The sequence below is a fragment of the Gigantopelta aegis genome, chromosome 8 (genome assembly GCF_016097555.1).
Source record: "Gigantopelta aegis isolate Gae_Host chromosome 8, Gae_host_genome, whole genome shotgun sequence".
In the NCBI taxonomy this organism is placed as follows: Eukaryota; Metazoa; Mollusca; class Gastropoda; order Neomphalida; family Peltospiridae; genus Gigantopelta; species Gigantopelta aegis.
In genome coordinates this window covers 33272913-33289177 of record NC_054706.1, presented here as the reverse complement: position 1 = coordinate 33289177, position 16265 = coordinate 33272913, and the positions used below count along the sequence as shown (strand labels likewise).

The following is a 16265-nucleotide window of genomic DNA, read 5'->3' as shown; positions in this document are numbered from 1 at the left end:
CTCCCAGTACCACCAAGACTGCCCACTGAGCTCTAAACTACAATCCACTGTTTTAATATTCACAGTAGCAGCAGCTCACTGTTCTTGTTTGCAGCCATTCAGTGTTTTTAATGGGGTGACAAGCAAGGGTGAACTGTTAACTCAAAACAAGCTAGCTGCCATTCACTTTTCACGGTCAAGCAGGGAATGTGGGCCAACCAAAAAGCAATCACACTGTGCATGCCTATTAACGACTATAGTGATTAATTACCATTGTGATGTTCCAGTTATTTGGAAGAGTGTGGAACATTACTAGCTTTAACTATCGGATCAATTAATCAAGTTTAAGTTTTATGATCAATTAAAATTAGTACTATACAGAGTTATTCCCCTTCAAATCCCATGGTACAGGTGAATTCCATAAGCTTAGCTCGAAATCTACTAACACGACATGAATGGCTCCACTACAGAATTTGTCTTATAACATGATTTGGATGAATGATATAGCTTCTCCCACTGTATGTGGAGCTAAAAACAGGTATATATGTATATGTGAAATTAAAAATAATGACAATAATAGCATTATATTAATATCTCATCTTTGAAAGCAGTCTAGAAGAAAAGGTAAAATATACACACTTTTTCTTATTTAAAAGCCTTTCAAGAAAGTCATAATCATCAACCATAAACCCCTTAAAAATGTTTTAAATGTTTAAAAATATGGAAAAACTCTAGGAAGCATATATATTCCTAATCAAGTGGTCTACTATCCAAGTTATCCATACACAGTGTGAAAACTTTACAAACAAAATAAAACAATCCACTGACCGCTGTGCAAAATAAAGATGTTTTAGCTGTTATTACATCAGTTTCAAATGAATGTTAATAAACTGCCTAGATCTATGCATTACTGTGACATATCTAATGACTTGACAACATAAACTAGTTAGGCCACATGAAAAAAGGGTTTGCTTTCCATCAGTGCCCATCACGATATGAAATCCCATTCCCCGTATCGCTATAATAATATAATGTCACACTACGTGGTCAATGTAGGCTATTTTCATCCTTACTACAATAACACAGAGTGCAATTTAAAATACAAACAAACATGTTTTATATCATTTATGGTAAACTTGAAAAAAAGAAAGAAAAAGACTCATTAACTAAAATTTTATTCTAAAGGATGTGAACAAAAAAAAAGAGGAAAACTAAAATGCAAGAAAACCCCCATAAAGCACACAAAAAATATCAAGACAAAAACAAAAACAAAAAATATTTTGAAATTATGTATGATTTAAAAAAATATTTAAAGAAAAAGTGCACAAAAAAGTATCAAAACCAAAACAACCCAAAAATACTTTGAAAACAATAAAGAAATTCTTTTAAGAATATATAAATGAGGATACACAAAAATATTTATTTTTATACAGAATGAGGTTAAACAAATAATGTGTTTTTTAAAATGATATTTTGTAGTTATTTATATGATGTTTTGATGGGACAATGATTTTTCCATATTCATGTTTATTACTAACTCAGCTACAGAAAAAAATGTGAACCAAAATAACAAGAACAAAATTCCAACCACTTTCTAAAAAAAAAAATGTACAATGGAACCTTGCAAACACCATTTTATTTTTATTTTTTATTTTTTTACCGTTTTTTTCTTCTTGTTTTTGTAGGAATTGGGTTTTAGTGTGGTGATTTGATAACTTACTGTTTACTGTCCAGAATATAGGTTTTAAAAAGTCTATAAAAAGCAAAAGTAGTTTCCCATGGTGTTTAATTATTATTTTGTACTCAGGACCCAAACTTTTGATTCTTACCTATTTATCATACTGGTTAAGCAAAATCTTTATTTTATTTTGTCTAGCATGTTCATTAATATAGATCATAGTTTTGTGCACTGCTAAATATTTTTAACAATTTACTTTAAAAAAAATAATTTAAAAAATTGAGAATTCAGATAAAAACAGTATCACATTAATGATTTGTTAGCTGCCATGTCTGGGCTGGTATTTAGGAACTTATGATCTGTAGAGAGTACTATAACCTACAAAAGGTTTCATGATGCCACTAGAACACTCTGATTTATTAATCATTGGCTATTGAATTTCAAACATTTGATAATTCTAACTAAAGGAAATCTGCTATATTATTCCTTTAGGTCAGGTCAGGTCATAGCACACTCCTGTCCTGGGCACAGGTGTCGACTTTCGCAGACTCCTCCGTCCAGGACAAAAAAAAGAAAGAAATGTTTTATTTAACGACGCACTCAACACATTTTATTTACGGTTATATGGCGTCAGACATATGGTTAAGGACCACACAGATTTTGAGAGGAAACCTGCTGTCGCCACTATATGGGCTACTCTTCCGATTAGCAGCAAGGGATCTTTTATTTGCACTTCCCACAGGCAGGATAGCACAAACCATGGCCTTTGTTGAACCAGTTATGGATCACTGGTCGGTGCAAGTGGTTTACACCTACCCATTGAGCCTTGCGGAGCACTCACTCGGGTTTGGAGTCGGTATCTGAATTAAAAATCCCATGCCTCGACTGGGATCCGAACCCAGTACCTACCAGCCTGTAGACCGATGGCCTAACCACGACGCCACCGAGGCCGGTCCCGTCCAGGACAAGATCTTTTATATGCACCTTCCCATAGACAGGACAACCCATACCACAGCCATTAATATACGAGTCATGTGATACTGGTTAGGATGTAGAAAACCTAACCTACAATTTCTAGACAACAATGTACATTAACTATTGGTTGTTATTCAGTTCTGCTGATGATAAAGAATGTTACCCTTCTGACCCAAAACAATTATTTGGTTCTTGGAAAAAAAGACAAGTTCCAGTTTATTTTGGTTTAAGAAGACTAGTGGCAGGGACATTGAGAGGAATTTGGTTTATTCCAAGTCTAGGTTTGCTAGGTTCCACTGTATGGTAAAAATTATCGAAAACTTTAAAACTTGTTCATGCCACATCCATTAACATGCTACACATAAACATGAACTTAATATAGTTAATACTTTAAACCAATCCCCAAAACCACATGCTTTCTCCTTCACCCAATAATAGAAACAGAAAAAAAAAGATAATAAAAATATAGGAAAAAAGTATGCAACATAAATATAATATGATAGTTAAATCATTATAGAAGAAGAGGACAGAGTATGGGACATATTTTTTTCTACTTGTTTTTGAATATTCATTAAAAAAAAGTTTAGTTAATTTTTTATTTTTTTTAAATGGTATCTATTCTGAAATGTTACTCTACAGCCTCTTCTTGTCAGCTAAAATAACATACATTTAATTATATTGAGAAATAAAAATGGGACATATGACTCTGAAATATTCTTCCTTTAGTAGTTAAGACATTAAAAAAAGAAAGTTTTTTAAAAATAAAAAAATTTAATCACAAAATTTAATCACAAAATTTGCTTTTCATTTACATTATTACTACTGATAATTGTGCTCACTTTAAGCTCAGCTTATTTATCAGTACTGATTGTCTTAGCCAGGGTCTTATTAACTTGATTGCCACGTAACTGTCACCCAACAAAGCATAGGAAAAATTACCGCCAACTTTTAAAGGAATCACTGATGAGAAACAAGTATTTTTTGACATGGCCTGTCATAATGTTTGTATCTAAGCACCTCACAATCTAAGTCAAAATCGGCTAGTTTGACTGCAGGACTTCCGGCTTTACTCGCCAATATCAGGTTCTCGGGCTAGAGAGTTAAGCATAGGAGAAACAAAACATTAGATACAATGTATGCAGAAGTTGGTAAAAAATCGCTTTAAAATAATATATGACAATAACACAATGAGAAGACACAACAACAACAATCATATTAAATTTTACATTTTCTCTCAGAATGATAATGTACCTACATGTATTTAGGTGTCAGAAAACACTTCAAAAGTATTTGTTCCCCATTGCAAACATTGTACAACATTTCTCATTAACACAATCTATTAAAGACTTCAAAAAGTAAAAGTTTGTTTTGTTTAATGACACCACTAGAACACATTGATTTATTAATCAAATCATCGGCTTTTGGATGTCAAACATTAGGTAATTTTGACATATAGTCTTAGAGAGGAAACCCGCTACATTTTTTCATTAGTAGCAAGGGATCTTTTATATGCACCATCCCACAGACAGGATAGCACATAGCAGGGTCTTTGATAAACCAGTCGTGGTGCACTGACTGGAACGAGAAACAATCCAATGGGTCCATTGATGAGGATTGATCCCAGATCAACTTCGCATCAGATGAGCACTTTACCACTGGGTTACATCCCATCTTTTTGAATAAACCAAATGTATTTATATTTAGGCAGTAGTCTGTTAGGCTGTTAAAAGGTTAGCTGCTGTGCAACTGTTTGTAAAAAATAAATAATACTGTTTTTATCTTCACAACTTCTTGCCTTGAATATTAATTTCTGCATATATTATGTGGTTCTGTTATTCTAATATTTGCAGGAATCCAAAACAGTTTTTGAAGCATGATCATTTTTTAACACAGGACATTTCAAATGTAACCGATATTTACATTATGATTTTTGCTGTATATTTATATATATATATATATATATATATATGAGTATAGTAGATAAATAAACTTTAAAAAAAACTAAAATGTGATTTTGAGATATTACTATAGTTTCGACATACAGGAGAACAAATACCATTAAAGGTGTCAGTGAAAGTTTAAAGGAGTCAGTATCTTTCATGTTTTCACAATCTTCAGCATTGCCCTTCAATCAAAAAAAATTTGTTTTAATAAATTTAATTAAAACTGCAGTCTATGAACACCTGAAAGAATTGATGACTTAATTAATGGAGTATACATGGGAAACAGTGTGGGTTAGTCCACTGTAAACTAATACATATCATATCAACATGTCAATACAGTAACAGTGACAACAACAGATTCATGTCTATAACATGACAATACCTTACAATGTCAAAGAATACATAGTATATATTAAAACAAAGGAACTAAACATTACAAAAAGTCATAAAAGACTGAACATTCAAGCTTTTTTATATTATATATTATTAATGGGTATAAAGAAACTTTGTCTTATTATATTTTGCTTCCTCCAAAAATAGGTTTTTTTAAAAATAATATGTTATTTACAAGCTAACTTCACACAGATTATGTAAATGACAGCTATAATTTAAAACAAGAATTGGAGGGAGAGGTTCACTATAGTTTACAAAACAAGATTGCTGTGATTTTTAAATTAAAATTTGTGCTTAAATCAGTTGTCCCTACATACACCTCTGCTATCTGGACTGTTTGTGCAGGACAGCAGGCTATTGGCCGGTTGTTAATGGTTACTGACAGACACGTCAGTGCCGTGGCCTAACACTGAGCTGATAAAACTGAACTTGGCTTGATCATGGTTCCAGGATCATTCGCCTGATAATGGTACAAATACTTCGGTTCAAACCCAGCATCATCCACCTACCATATACAATTACAATGAATGCTGATAAGGAAATTCCCAAATATCTAGACATCATCCCATTATAGAGCTACCTGGAACTCTCTCCTAACTGCACACAAGCGACACAGTGTTATTTAGTAACCATTGATTTCAATCATCCTGATTTAACTGCACACATATACAGATAAATTTAGTCAAGCGTGCGACACAATACCAACGGGAATTGTTTCTATTTTCTCCTGTGAAATGAGGAACAAATATATACTAACCAATATAAAAAATAAATTAATGCATGTTCAAATGCATATCGTTGAGGATTCAATATTCATACATGTCACTTTTTTCTACCGCTTGTGAGCATGTGCGAACCACTGATGTCACATTTATCAGCAAATGATAAAACACTTCCAGATCCATTAATAGAATATGTGTAAATTGAAAAACATTTGTTTTTTATCAAGGAAAAGTCCATTTACTCCAATACCTAATACAAGCATCCAGTGATGGAAATTGCTGAACATGTAACAAGAATGGAGTGTGTGACTGTTCATTTCGTATTATGTTATGCCAAAAGTGGTTATACATAAAAACTTGATTTGGCAAATGAATTTGACAGTAGACAAATAGTATGTTAGATACAGCACAGGACAAATTAGTTAAGTAAATAATATTTATTTTATTGCTTTTCAGTTAAACATCTCTACTGTTTGTCGTTATGTGCATGACTATTGATTACTCCAGGATATATGTATCACAGAGATACCAAATGTTTTCAGAAAATATTTAATGTAAGTCCCTCCACACTCAAGTTACCCTTAAAAGAGCTCCAGTGTAATACCACAGCTATGTATTTGTAATTTCATATCATAAATGTATAATGATACCCACTGGTAGCTTTGCACTAAAATGACATACTATTTGATACATACCCAGATATGCTTTACTTGGTGGCTACAGCAATTGCCAACTTTAAAAATTGAGATTGTTGCTAAGGCCATGTTAATTTAGGATATAAATATTATTACATCACTTGCATGCAGTTAGGATACAGCTTAACTGATCATCACACACCAATAACAAGACCAACTTAGTATGACGTAACCAACAACCAATGACACATGATTTTTACACCATCCGACCACAAATTGTCGGGAACAAACGTATATCAGTGTTATTCTGTTCATTACACCGGAATTCACACCTTCCGACACCGACAGAGCAAATTAGGAACAAACGTGCATCCGACATCTGAAAACACCTCTTTACAACGACATTACATAATCACAGATACCAACGACATTACATAATCACAAATACCGCAGCACATTGGCAGTACACACACAGCCACTTAGAATTGTTGATTTTGTAGTGAGTCGACTGTGTCACATGCTGTCCGAGCTACCGATGTCTGTGGTGTATTGCTTTTGCAAATAAGCCTTTACTTAACCAATTAAAGGATTAACTTCGAACAATAAAAGCTTCTATTTTCATGATATTTTGTAAATGAAACAGGTACCAATCGGAGATGTCTTGATTAGATTGACGGTGAATGCGCCTTATTTTTATATTTAATGTTTTTTAAAAACATATTTAATGTATGTGTATTTGTTGTTTTTAATAATAATTGCAATGCATTAATTATTTAAATGCTATTGAGTCATCACTTAATATTAATTAGTATTTTTTTGTTACATTATTTTGACAATGGAGATAACTCATGACAATTTGATACACCGGCAATTTCGATATAACGACAAAGTGACCCAGGATGAACATGGTCATTGTAACAAGGTCTGACTGTACGTACAAAATTTTTTTAAATCCTAGAAAACCTCTTTGGGGAAGTATATTCAACAAGAACCAACAAATAAATAATTACCGGTAATGATACTTTATGAATTAGTAAGTATTCATTGCGATAAAAGGTCAAACAATTATTATGAAAAAATTCCATTGTATGCCTAGTGATAGCTGTTTAAAACATTTGTTCACTCATGGTAAAAAAACAAATTTAAATCACAAAAAAAGAAAGAAAATCAATAATAAAAAAATCAAAAAAAAAAAAAAAAATCAACTACACTGGTAGCACCTAAGTCTGCGCACCTAAGCATTTGTGTTATATTTTAAAGTTAAAATATTTGTTTAAAAATATTTGTTTCACCGCCACAGTACAATGGAACAATAAACGTGTTACAACTAAAGTTATTTTAATTTTAATGTTTTTTAAACTCAAGTAATGAGCACATTTTTAGTGGGACCCCCCTGCATTTACTGGCCTGCATGACGGCACATAAGTCTGCGCAGCAAACATTAAAACAACCACTTCTGTCGCTAATGTTTACATAAAACAGCAACAAACAATGGATCCGACTTTTATAAGTTCTAAATAACAAACACTTCCTGTTATAGTCTGTTTCAGAAACATTTAGATTGTGCAAATGAGATAAATGTAAATGGTGTTCCATGCTCCTTAGTTTGGACAACACAAAATGACAATATAAAAAAAAGCCAATGTAAACATATTTGATCATTATTCAACAAAAAGTGTCTGTTATTAACTGTAAATGAGCACAAATAGTGTTCGTTAGACATATAGGACAATCAATGATAATTTTTGAAACAGACTATAGCTAAAAATTAGGCCATGCTGTAAGTACAATCTTTAAAGTCTGTGTGCAGCCATTTTGCATTGTGTCACTCGAAGGGAAATTCAAAGTATTCTTGGATGTTTACGTCACCAGATAAAATAAGACATTAATTTCATAAGGTTTGTATTGAAGCTTGTGTGTAAATTTATGTAAGTTGATATGCAAGGTTGATCATTACAATGTTGAGTCGGTTGACAGACACGTGTTGGCAGGTGATAGAAAAACACGTAGATCGAGGCTGGCAAAAGTATACTTTTAGTGCATTAATTAAGTTTTTTTCAATAAAAGTGTTATCGATCAGTTTTATACATATATTCACAATCAAGATGTGTTGTTTGAACAACGGTTTTGTGAATTAAATTAATGTTGTTTGTTTGTTTACAAACATACCCCGACACTTGTTTCAAGACGTCGTCGTTAACGTGCGCAGACTTTTGTGCCGCGCAGACTAAGGTGACATGAGTGTACTTGTGGCAAGACAAAAATGGACTGATGTCTGCTTCTTTTAATCAGCTATTTCCATTAAACCAAAGATGTTTTCTACCAACATATTAACATATCCAGTTGCCATTTTGTACAGCTGAGTGCCAAGTTTAACACCTCTTCCTGAACAATATATTTTTATGTGGTGGCAATCGCTATGGACATGCCTGAACCTTCAATGGATATAAAAAAAAAAAAAAAAAAGTTTTATTTAACGACGTACTCAACACATTTTATTTACGGTTATATGGCGTCAGACATATGGTTAAGGACCACACATATTTTGAGAGGAAACCCGCTGTCGCCACTACATGGGCTACTCTTTCCGATTAGCAGCAAGGGATCTTTTATTTGCGCTTCCCACAGGCAGGATAACACAAACCATGGCCTTTGATGCACCAGTTGTGGTGCACTGGCTGGAACGAGAAATAGCTCAATGGGCCCACCAATGGGGATTGATCCCACACCGACCGCATATCAAGCGAGCCCTTTACCACTGGGCTATGTCTTGCCCCCCCCACCCCCCAATAATGAATGAATTATTTTATTACAGGATTGGATGGTGCATATAATATTTAACCTGAACAAAGTACTTAAGAACTATCTTATCAGAAAATCTGTCTGGATAAAAACAATTATTGTGGAAAAGAATGTTACACTATGTGTGCAGTATAAAACCTTGAAACTGATATTATCCAGCTGCCAAGTGCAGAAGTGATATTGTGTTCAGTGAGAAGTCAGATGCAAAAAAATACCATTTGTTGATTTGTAGTTTATTTGGCAAAGAACAGTTTGCATTCAATGCCAGTTTGGTGTAATAAAAATAAATTGGTGTGCATTAAGAGAGTGGAAAAACACATTTAAGAAGCCGTTATGCAGCAAACTACACCTGACAACAGTAAATTTCCATTTAGACAATAAGCCCGCACATTTTATGTCCTCTGACAAAGATATTAGAAAGGAATGGAATTTTAAAATACATTTTAAGGCATTAGCATAGTTATTTCAAAACTTGGTATATAGATTATTGGAGAGAAAACCTGCTGCCACCAAATATCTGTGGCCAAATCCTAACAAATAGTATGTGATCTTTTATACAAGTGCGATATATCTGTTCTTTCTCTGGTAATGAATATGAAACCTTTTATTACTTTTTTTTTTGCTTAGGAAAGGAAATGTTTTATTTAATGAACTACTCAACAATTTTATTTACAGCCATATGGCGTCAGACATGGTTAAGGACCACACAGATATTGAGAGAGGAAACCCGCTGTCGCCACTTTATGGGCTACTCTTTTTGATTAGGAGCAAGGGATCTTTTATATGCACCATCCCACAGACAGAATAGTACATACCATGGCCTGTTACACCAGTCATGGGGCACTGGCTGGAACGAGAAATAGCCTAATGGGGCCAGCAATGGGGATAAATCCCAAACAAACCGCGCATCAAGTGAGCTTGTTACCACTGGGTTACGTCCCACCCCTTTTGCTTATGGAGACAAACACAGATTTATATAATACATTGCCAGAGAGCCAGTGATAGCAAACATTCTATTCTGAAAATGGTCTTGCAAAACTAACATAAGATAAAGAGATAGATCACTGAATCCATCAGTTGGTTTCAAATGAGATTTTCTTCAACAGACTCCATCTTTTATTAAGCTTTATCACCTAATCAGTACAATTGTAAACACATTAGCATGTATGAAAGAAGTAATCTACAGTAAAACCCATTTAAAAGTTATCAAAGAGAATAACAAAACTTAGCTTCTTGAGCACATTGATAAATTAATTACTGGCTATTGGATGTCAGACATTTTTTATATGCAATTTCCCATAGACAGGACAGCACATACCATGACCTTTGATATACCAGTTATGGGGCAGTGGTTGGGACAGGAAAGAAGCCGATGGGTCTGCCAAGGAGGTTTGATCCTATGACACAAGCATCTCGGCAAGTACGCGAGTGCTCTATCAACTGAGCTAGATCCTGCTGTGCAGTAACTATTAATAACAAACTACAGACAGAACATCACATACCACAGCCTTCGATATGCCAGTCGTGGGGCAGTGTTGCTTAAGTTTGTATTATATTAGCTAGTTTAGTAGAATAATGACATAGCCATGGAAGCAAGGTGGCTTTTTAATATAAATACAACATATATCCCTGCAATATATATAATTTTTATTTACTTGTGTGTTAAATGTAGGTCCCAAGTAAAATAAATATAAAATGTTCTTTCAGTTTTTCTTTTTTGTTTTACAATTAGCCCTTCTCAAGTTTATTAATTTCCACAATAAGTTTGTTTTGTTTAACTAACGACACCACTGGAGCACATTGATTTAATAATTATCGGCTATTGGATGTCAAACATTTGATCATTTTAACATACTGTCATAGAGAGGTAAAACACTACATTTTTCCATTAGTAGCAAGGGATCTTTTATATGCACCATCCCACAGATAGAATAGCCCATACCACAGCCTTTAATATACCAGTCGTGGTGCACACACTGGTATGAGAAATAGCCCAATGAGTCCACCAACAGGGATCGAAAGAAATGTTTTATTTAACGACGCACTCAACACATTTATTTACGGTTATATGGCGTCAGACATATGGTTAAGGACCACACAGATTTTGAGAGGAAACCTGCTGTCGCCACTACATGGGCTACTCTTCCAATTAGCAGCAAGGGATCTTTTATTTGCGCTTCCCACAGGCAGGATAGCACAAACCATGGCCTTTGTTGAACCAGTTATGGATCACTGGTTGGTGCAAGTGGTTTACACCTACCCACTGAGCCTTGCGGAGCACTCACTCAGGGTTTGGAGTCGGTATCTGGATTAAAAATCCCATGCCTCGACTGGGATCCGAACCCAGTACCTACCAGCCTGTAGACCGATGGCCTAACTACGACGCCACCGAGGCCGGTCCCACCGACGGGGATCGATCCTAAACCGACAGCACATCAAGCGAACGCTTTACCACTGGGCTACGTCCCACCCCTCAATTTCCACAAATGCATTGCTATGTAATTTACCTTCAAGGTAAAGTGAAGACAATGAGCTTTTATCTATTTTTTTTATTCCCTGTCAAGAATTTTCCCAAGCAATCAATTTTCATTAATCATTTATACTGTCTATGTGTTGAATTTAGCTCCAAGGTAAAATGTACATAACATGTTTGTATTTTCTTTCTCGGTAAGTTAGTTCTTGAATCAATCATTTTTCATTAACTCATACAAGTATTTGTAAAGAATTAAGCTCAAAGGTAATGTGTACCAAATATAAAAGGCTTTTCCCCCTTTCAAGTACTACTTAAGATCTGAATCTTTCACAAACTTTTTATGCAGTGAATGTGTTGAATTTAGCTTCAAAGTAAAGAGCTACAGCTAAAATAATTGTGTTCATCTTTGGCTGAATCTCAGTGATATGAGCATTTGCTTCATGTTGAATGGGTCACAGGATTTAACACCTACAGTTGCTAGACATCTTTGGGTATTACTATTCTGTCTGTGGTAAAAGTTAAAAGTTTGTTTTGTTTAACGACACTACTAGAGCACATTGATTTATTAATTATCAACTATTGGATGTCAAACGTTTGGCAATTCTGATATATAGTCTTAGAGAGGAAACCTGCTACATTTTTCATTAGTAACAAGGGATCTTTTATATACACCATCCCACAGATAGGACAGCATATACCATTGCCTTTGATATACCAGTGGTGGTGCACTGGCTGAAACGGGAAATAATCCAATGGGTCCACTGACTGGGATCGATCCTAGACCAACTGTGGATCAGGTTTTCATTTCATTTCAACTTATTTTTCGTGCTTATATCCAATTGAGGTTCAAGCACGCTGTCCTGGGCACACACCTCAGCTATCTGGGCTGGCTGTCCAGGACAGTGAGTTAGTTGTTAGTTGGTTAGTGAGAGAGAAGAGGGTGTAGTGGCCTTACACCTACCCACTGAGCCCTTAAGAACTCACTCTGGGTTGGAGCCGGTACCGGGCTACGAACCCTGTACCTACCAGCCTGTAGTCCGATTGCTTAACCACTGCGCCACTGAGGCTGGTGTGGGTCAGGTGAGCCCTTTACCTACATCCTGCCACTCTTTTTTTTTGATCTAGCTCTTTGGTAGAGTGCTCGCCAGAGTTGTTTCAGTCACATGATCAAACCTCTATGGACCCATTCTCAGATTGGTTGTTTTCCCCTATCCCAATGACTGGCTTATCAAAGGCCATAGTATATGCTGTTCTGTCTGTGGGAAAGTGCATTTAAAACATAATTTTGCTGCTAATAAAAAATATAGCGGGTTTCCTCAACAGATGAGTTCAAATTACCTAGTGTTTTCAATAGCTTGTTTTAGCATGGTGCAGCACCATGCCTCAATAGTCTAACACCATCTTGCCTTAATCAGCACTATGCTGCCCTGAGATTAAACAAGCCTTTTTCATTAATTAATTCTAAAATTGCCTTTATAAAACACAAAAAAAGGTATTATTAATTAATAAAATATGCCTTTTATATTTTTTGTCATTCATTTATTAAAGGAAGCACATAAATTACATTAATGTTTATTTCAATTAATTTTTATGTTATTTTTAATGAAAAACAAGTGCCCCGAAAATGGTGAAAATGCCCCAAAAGTGTTTGATCTACCATGCCTTGCCTAATTTCTAGAGAAATCACAATTACCAAATGTTTGACATCCAATAACTGATTAATAAATCAATGTGCTTTAGTGGTGTCATTAAACAAAACTAACTTTGTTTTAATGAAGACCTATTTACTAAACTGTATTATAGATAATAATGGTGTAGGGAATACTGGTCTGGTACTATCAGTACATGAAGTTTTACAATTTATGAATACGCTGTGTATATACTGAACTGGAGTGCCAACATGAAGATGTAATGTTTTCCATTATGTGGGATCAACACAGTTACTTAACGGGCCTTTCCAGTTGCATTCTTGCCAATTCTCAATTAGTTTTTCTCATGCCTGCATATATGTAAAACAGAACTTGCCACGGTGAAGTAAATGTTGTCCATATGGATGCCCGTGAATAAAGATGGAACATGTACAATGTTTCCTATGATTATATTAACTGTTCAAAGACACTGAATGACTATCCATTACCGACTATGCTTAAATAAAGAATGTCCATAAATATTGTCTTACATTGCTGCACATATTAAACTGTCATACATAAAAATTCAAAAAGTAATTAAAGATGATTCTAGTATTAAAATTTGTTACAAAGCTAATAAAGGAATGCTAAAGGAATTGTTTGTTACAATTTGACTACAGAAAACTAAATTGTGCTTCTTACAATAATGTCTGTAAATGTGGTTGAAATTGTCAAATCTTATGCAGTAGTTTTGAATCCAGTTAAATAACACAGTTTTTATATATTACATACAATTTTGTCAATGTGTTAGCTAATGGACTTTTAACTTGCTGCAACTTTCTGATTACCCATACAATCCTGTTACATTGCTTTCAAATCAAGTTTCTGATGGTACTATTCTTAACTACATGAATGGAAGAAGGACAAAACCTGCTGCCACCAAATATATGTGGCCAAATCCTAACAAATAGTATGTGATCTTTTATACAAGTGTGATATATCTGTTCTTTCTCTGGTAATGAATATGAAACCTTTTATTAATTAATTTTTTTTGCTTAGGGAAGGAAATGTTTTACTTAACGACACACTCAACACATTTTATTTATGGTTATATGGCATCAGACATATGGTTAAGGACCACACAGATATTGAGAGACGAAACCCGCTGTCACCACTTCATGGGCTACTCTTTTCGATTAGCAGCAAGGGATCTTTTATATGCACCATCCCACAGAAAGGATAGTACATACAACGGCCTTTGTTACACCAGTTGTGGAGCACTGGCTGGAATGCTACATGAACGGTTAATTGCAAAAAACAAAACAATTATTGTCATTAAAACATTAATTCTGGGTTTTTTTATTGATGACCCACTGGCTATTAGGTTTAGACTGCAGATTGAGAAATATCATGCAAACTGGTGCAACAAATTTGTTAAAAGTTAAAGTTTGTTTTGTATAACCACACCACTAGAGAACACTGATTTATTAATACTCGGCTATTGGATGTCAAACATTTGGTAATTTTCACATATAGCCTTAGAGAGGAAACGCGCTACATTTAACCATTAGTAACAAGGGATCTTTTATATGCATCATCCTTCAGACAGGATAGGACATACTATGGTCTTTGATATACCAGTCATGGCACACTGGCTGGAATGAGAAATAGCCCAATGGGCTCCATCAATGCAGGTCAATCCCAGACATGCTGTGCATCTGGAGGGCACTTTGACACTGAGCTACGTCCCGCCCCTAGTAGATTTTATGTTACCAACTGACACTTTGTTTTATATACATTACACTACTGTTTCAGTTAGCAGCATAGCTCTTAGTAATTAATGTTCACAATGAACTTGGCTCCCGTTAACCAGAGATATTGTTACCCCAGAAGCATGGATTTTTCATGTGGATATAATTATTATTTTGTCTGTTATAATATTTAAGCAAACACTTGAATGAAAATCACAAATTCTGAGCGGAAACTGAACTGTCATTGGCAACAAGGTAATAGTTGATTTTCTCCAGAAGCAAATAATAATTAATGGCTCGTACAGCTCATTGCATATTTTCTCTCTTGCAGGCATTTTTATTCAATACAGGAAGCAGGATTTAGCTCACTGGGTTATGTCTCATTCCAGATAATGCTCCCAGATTAATATTATAAAACAAATTTGTTTTGTTTGTAGACACCACTAGAGCACATTGATTTATTAATCATCAGCTACTCTGTGTTTGCCAACAGGCTGGTAGGTACAGGGTTCGCAGCCCGAAAACCGGCTCCAACCCTGAGCGAGTTCTTAAGGGCTCAATGGCCACTACACCCTCTTCTCTCTCACTAACCAACTAACAACTATCCCACTGTCCTGGACAGACAGCCCAGATAGCTGAGGTGTGTGCCCAGGACAGCATGCTTGAACCTTAATTGGATATAAGCACGAAAATAAGTTGAAATGTAATAAATGAATGTGTTTGCCATGAGTAAAATATGAAGGTGAGCTGTATGATATAGGGATTAATGTGCACATTCAGAGCAAGCTGTTTTATCGCACGTCTGTCATGGGTACAGGTTCGGGACTCAGCCGGCTCCTCCATCCAGGACAGGAAAGGGTTGGGTGCGAGAAGGTGCGAGAAGGTGCAAGAAAGCACCAGCAGCCCGACCGGGGTTGGTAACAGGAAGAGGGTTGGTTTTGGTGCTATGGAATTAATGCCAAAGGGAAAAATGTGTGCAATTTGAATGAAGGAAATATGGCACACTTTTTATCAGTCCGCCAAATTGGAAAGGGGGAGCTATATATGTTTTGCAACATAGCTTGCCGAGAGAAGTTTGTTATTAGAAGGCGAGCTGAAGATCACTCTCCTGAAATAGTGCTAGGCAAGAAATTACATGAAGCGTCAAATAAAATGTATTAAAAAAAATTGTTGTAAGGAGATCAATTTGCCGCTCTGCTAAAACTTTCCAGGTGAGTGTGGAGGGGAGAGAGAGTGATCACTCGGTTTTCCTGGCAAAGACTGCTACTGGACATTAAACATTCGGT

General features: G+C 35.1%; 2 protein-coding genes across 11 annotated transcripts in view; both read right to left on the bottom strand.

Moving 5' to 3' along the window:
- Window positions 1-16265, bottom strand: part of LOC121379308 (solute carrier family 43 member 3-like) — a 340851-nt gene that overhangs the window by 101424 nt on the left and 223162 nt on the right. The window lies entirely within an intron of this gene.
- LOC121379310 (calcium/calmodulin-dependent protein kinase type II subunit delta-like) overlaps window positions 1-16265 on the bottom strand; it is a 218992-nt gene that overhangs the window by 87514 nt on the left and 115213 nt on the right. For 5 of the 8 annotated variants that reach the window (XM_041507866.1, XM_041507869.1, XM_041507872.1 and 2 more), the window contains exon 7: window positions 3650-3724. The exons of the other annotated variants lie outside the window; for them this stretch is intronic. In XM_041507866.1, coding sequence (XP_041363800.1) covers window positions 3650-3724 — 75 coding nt within the window. The remainder of the gene's footprint in view (window positions 1-3649; window positions 3725-16265) is intronic. 8 annotated transcript variants of the gene reach the window in all.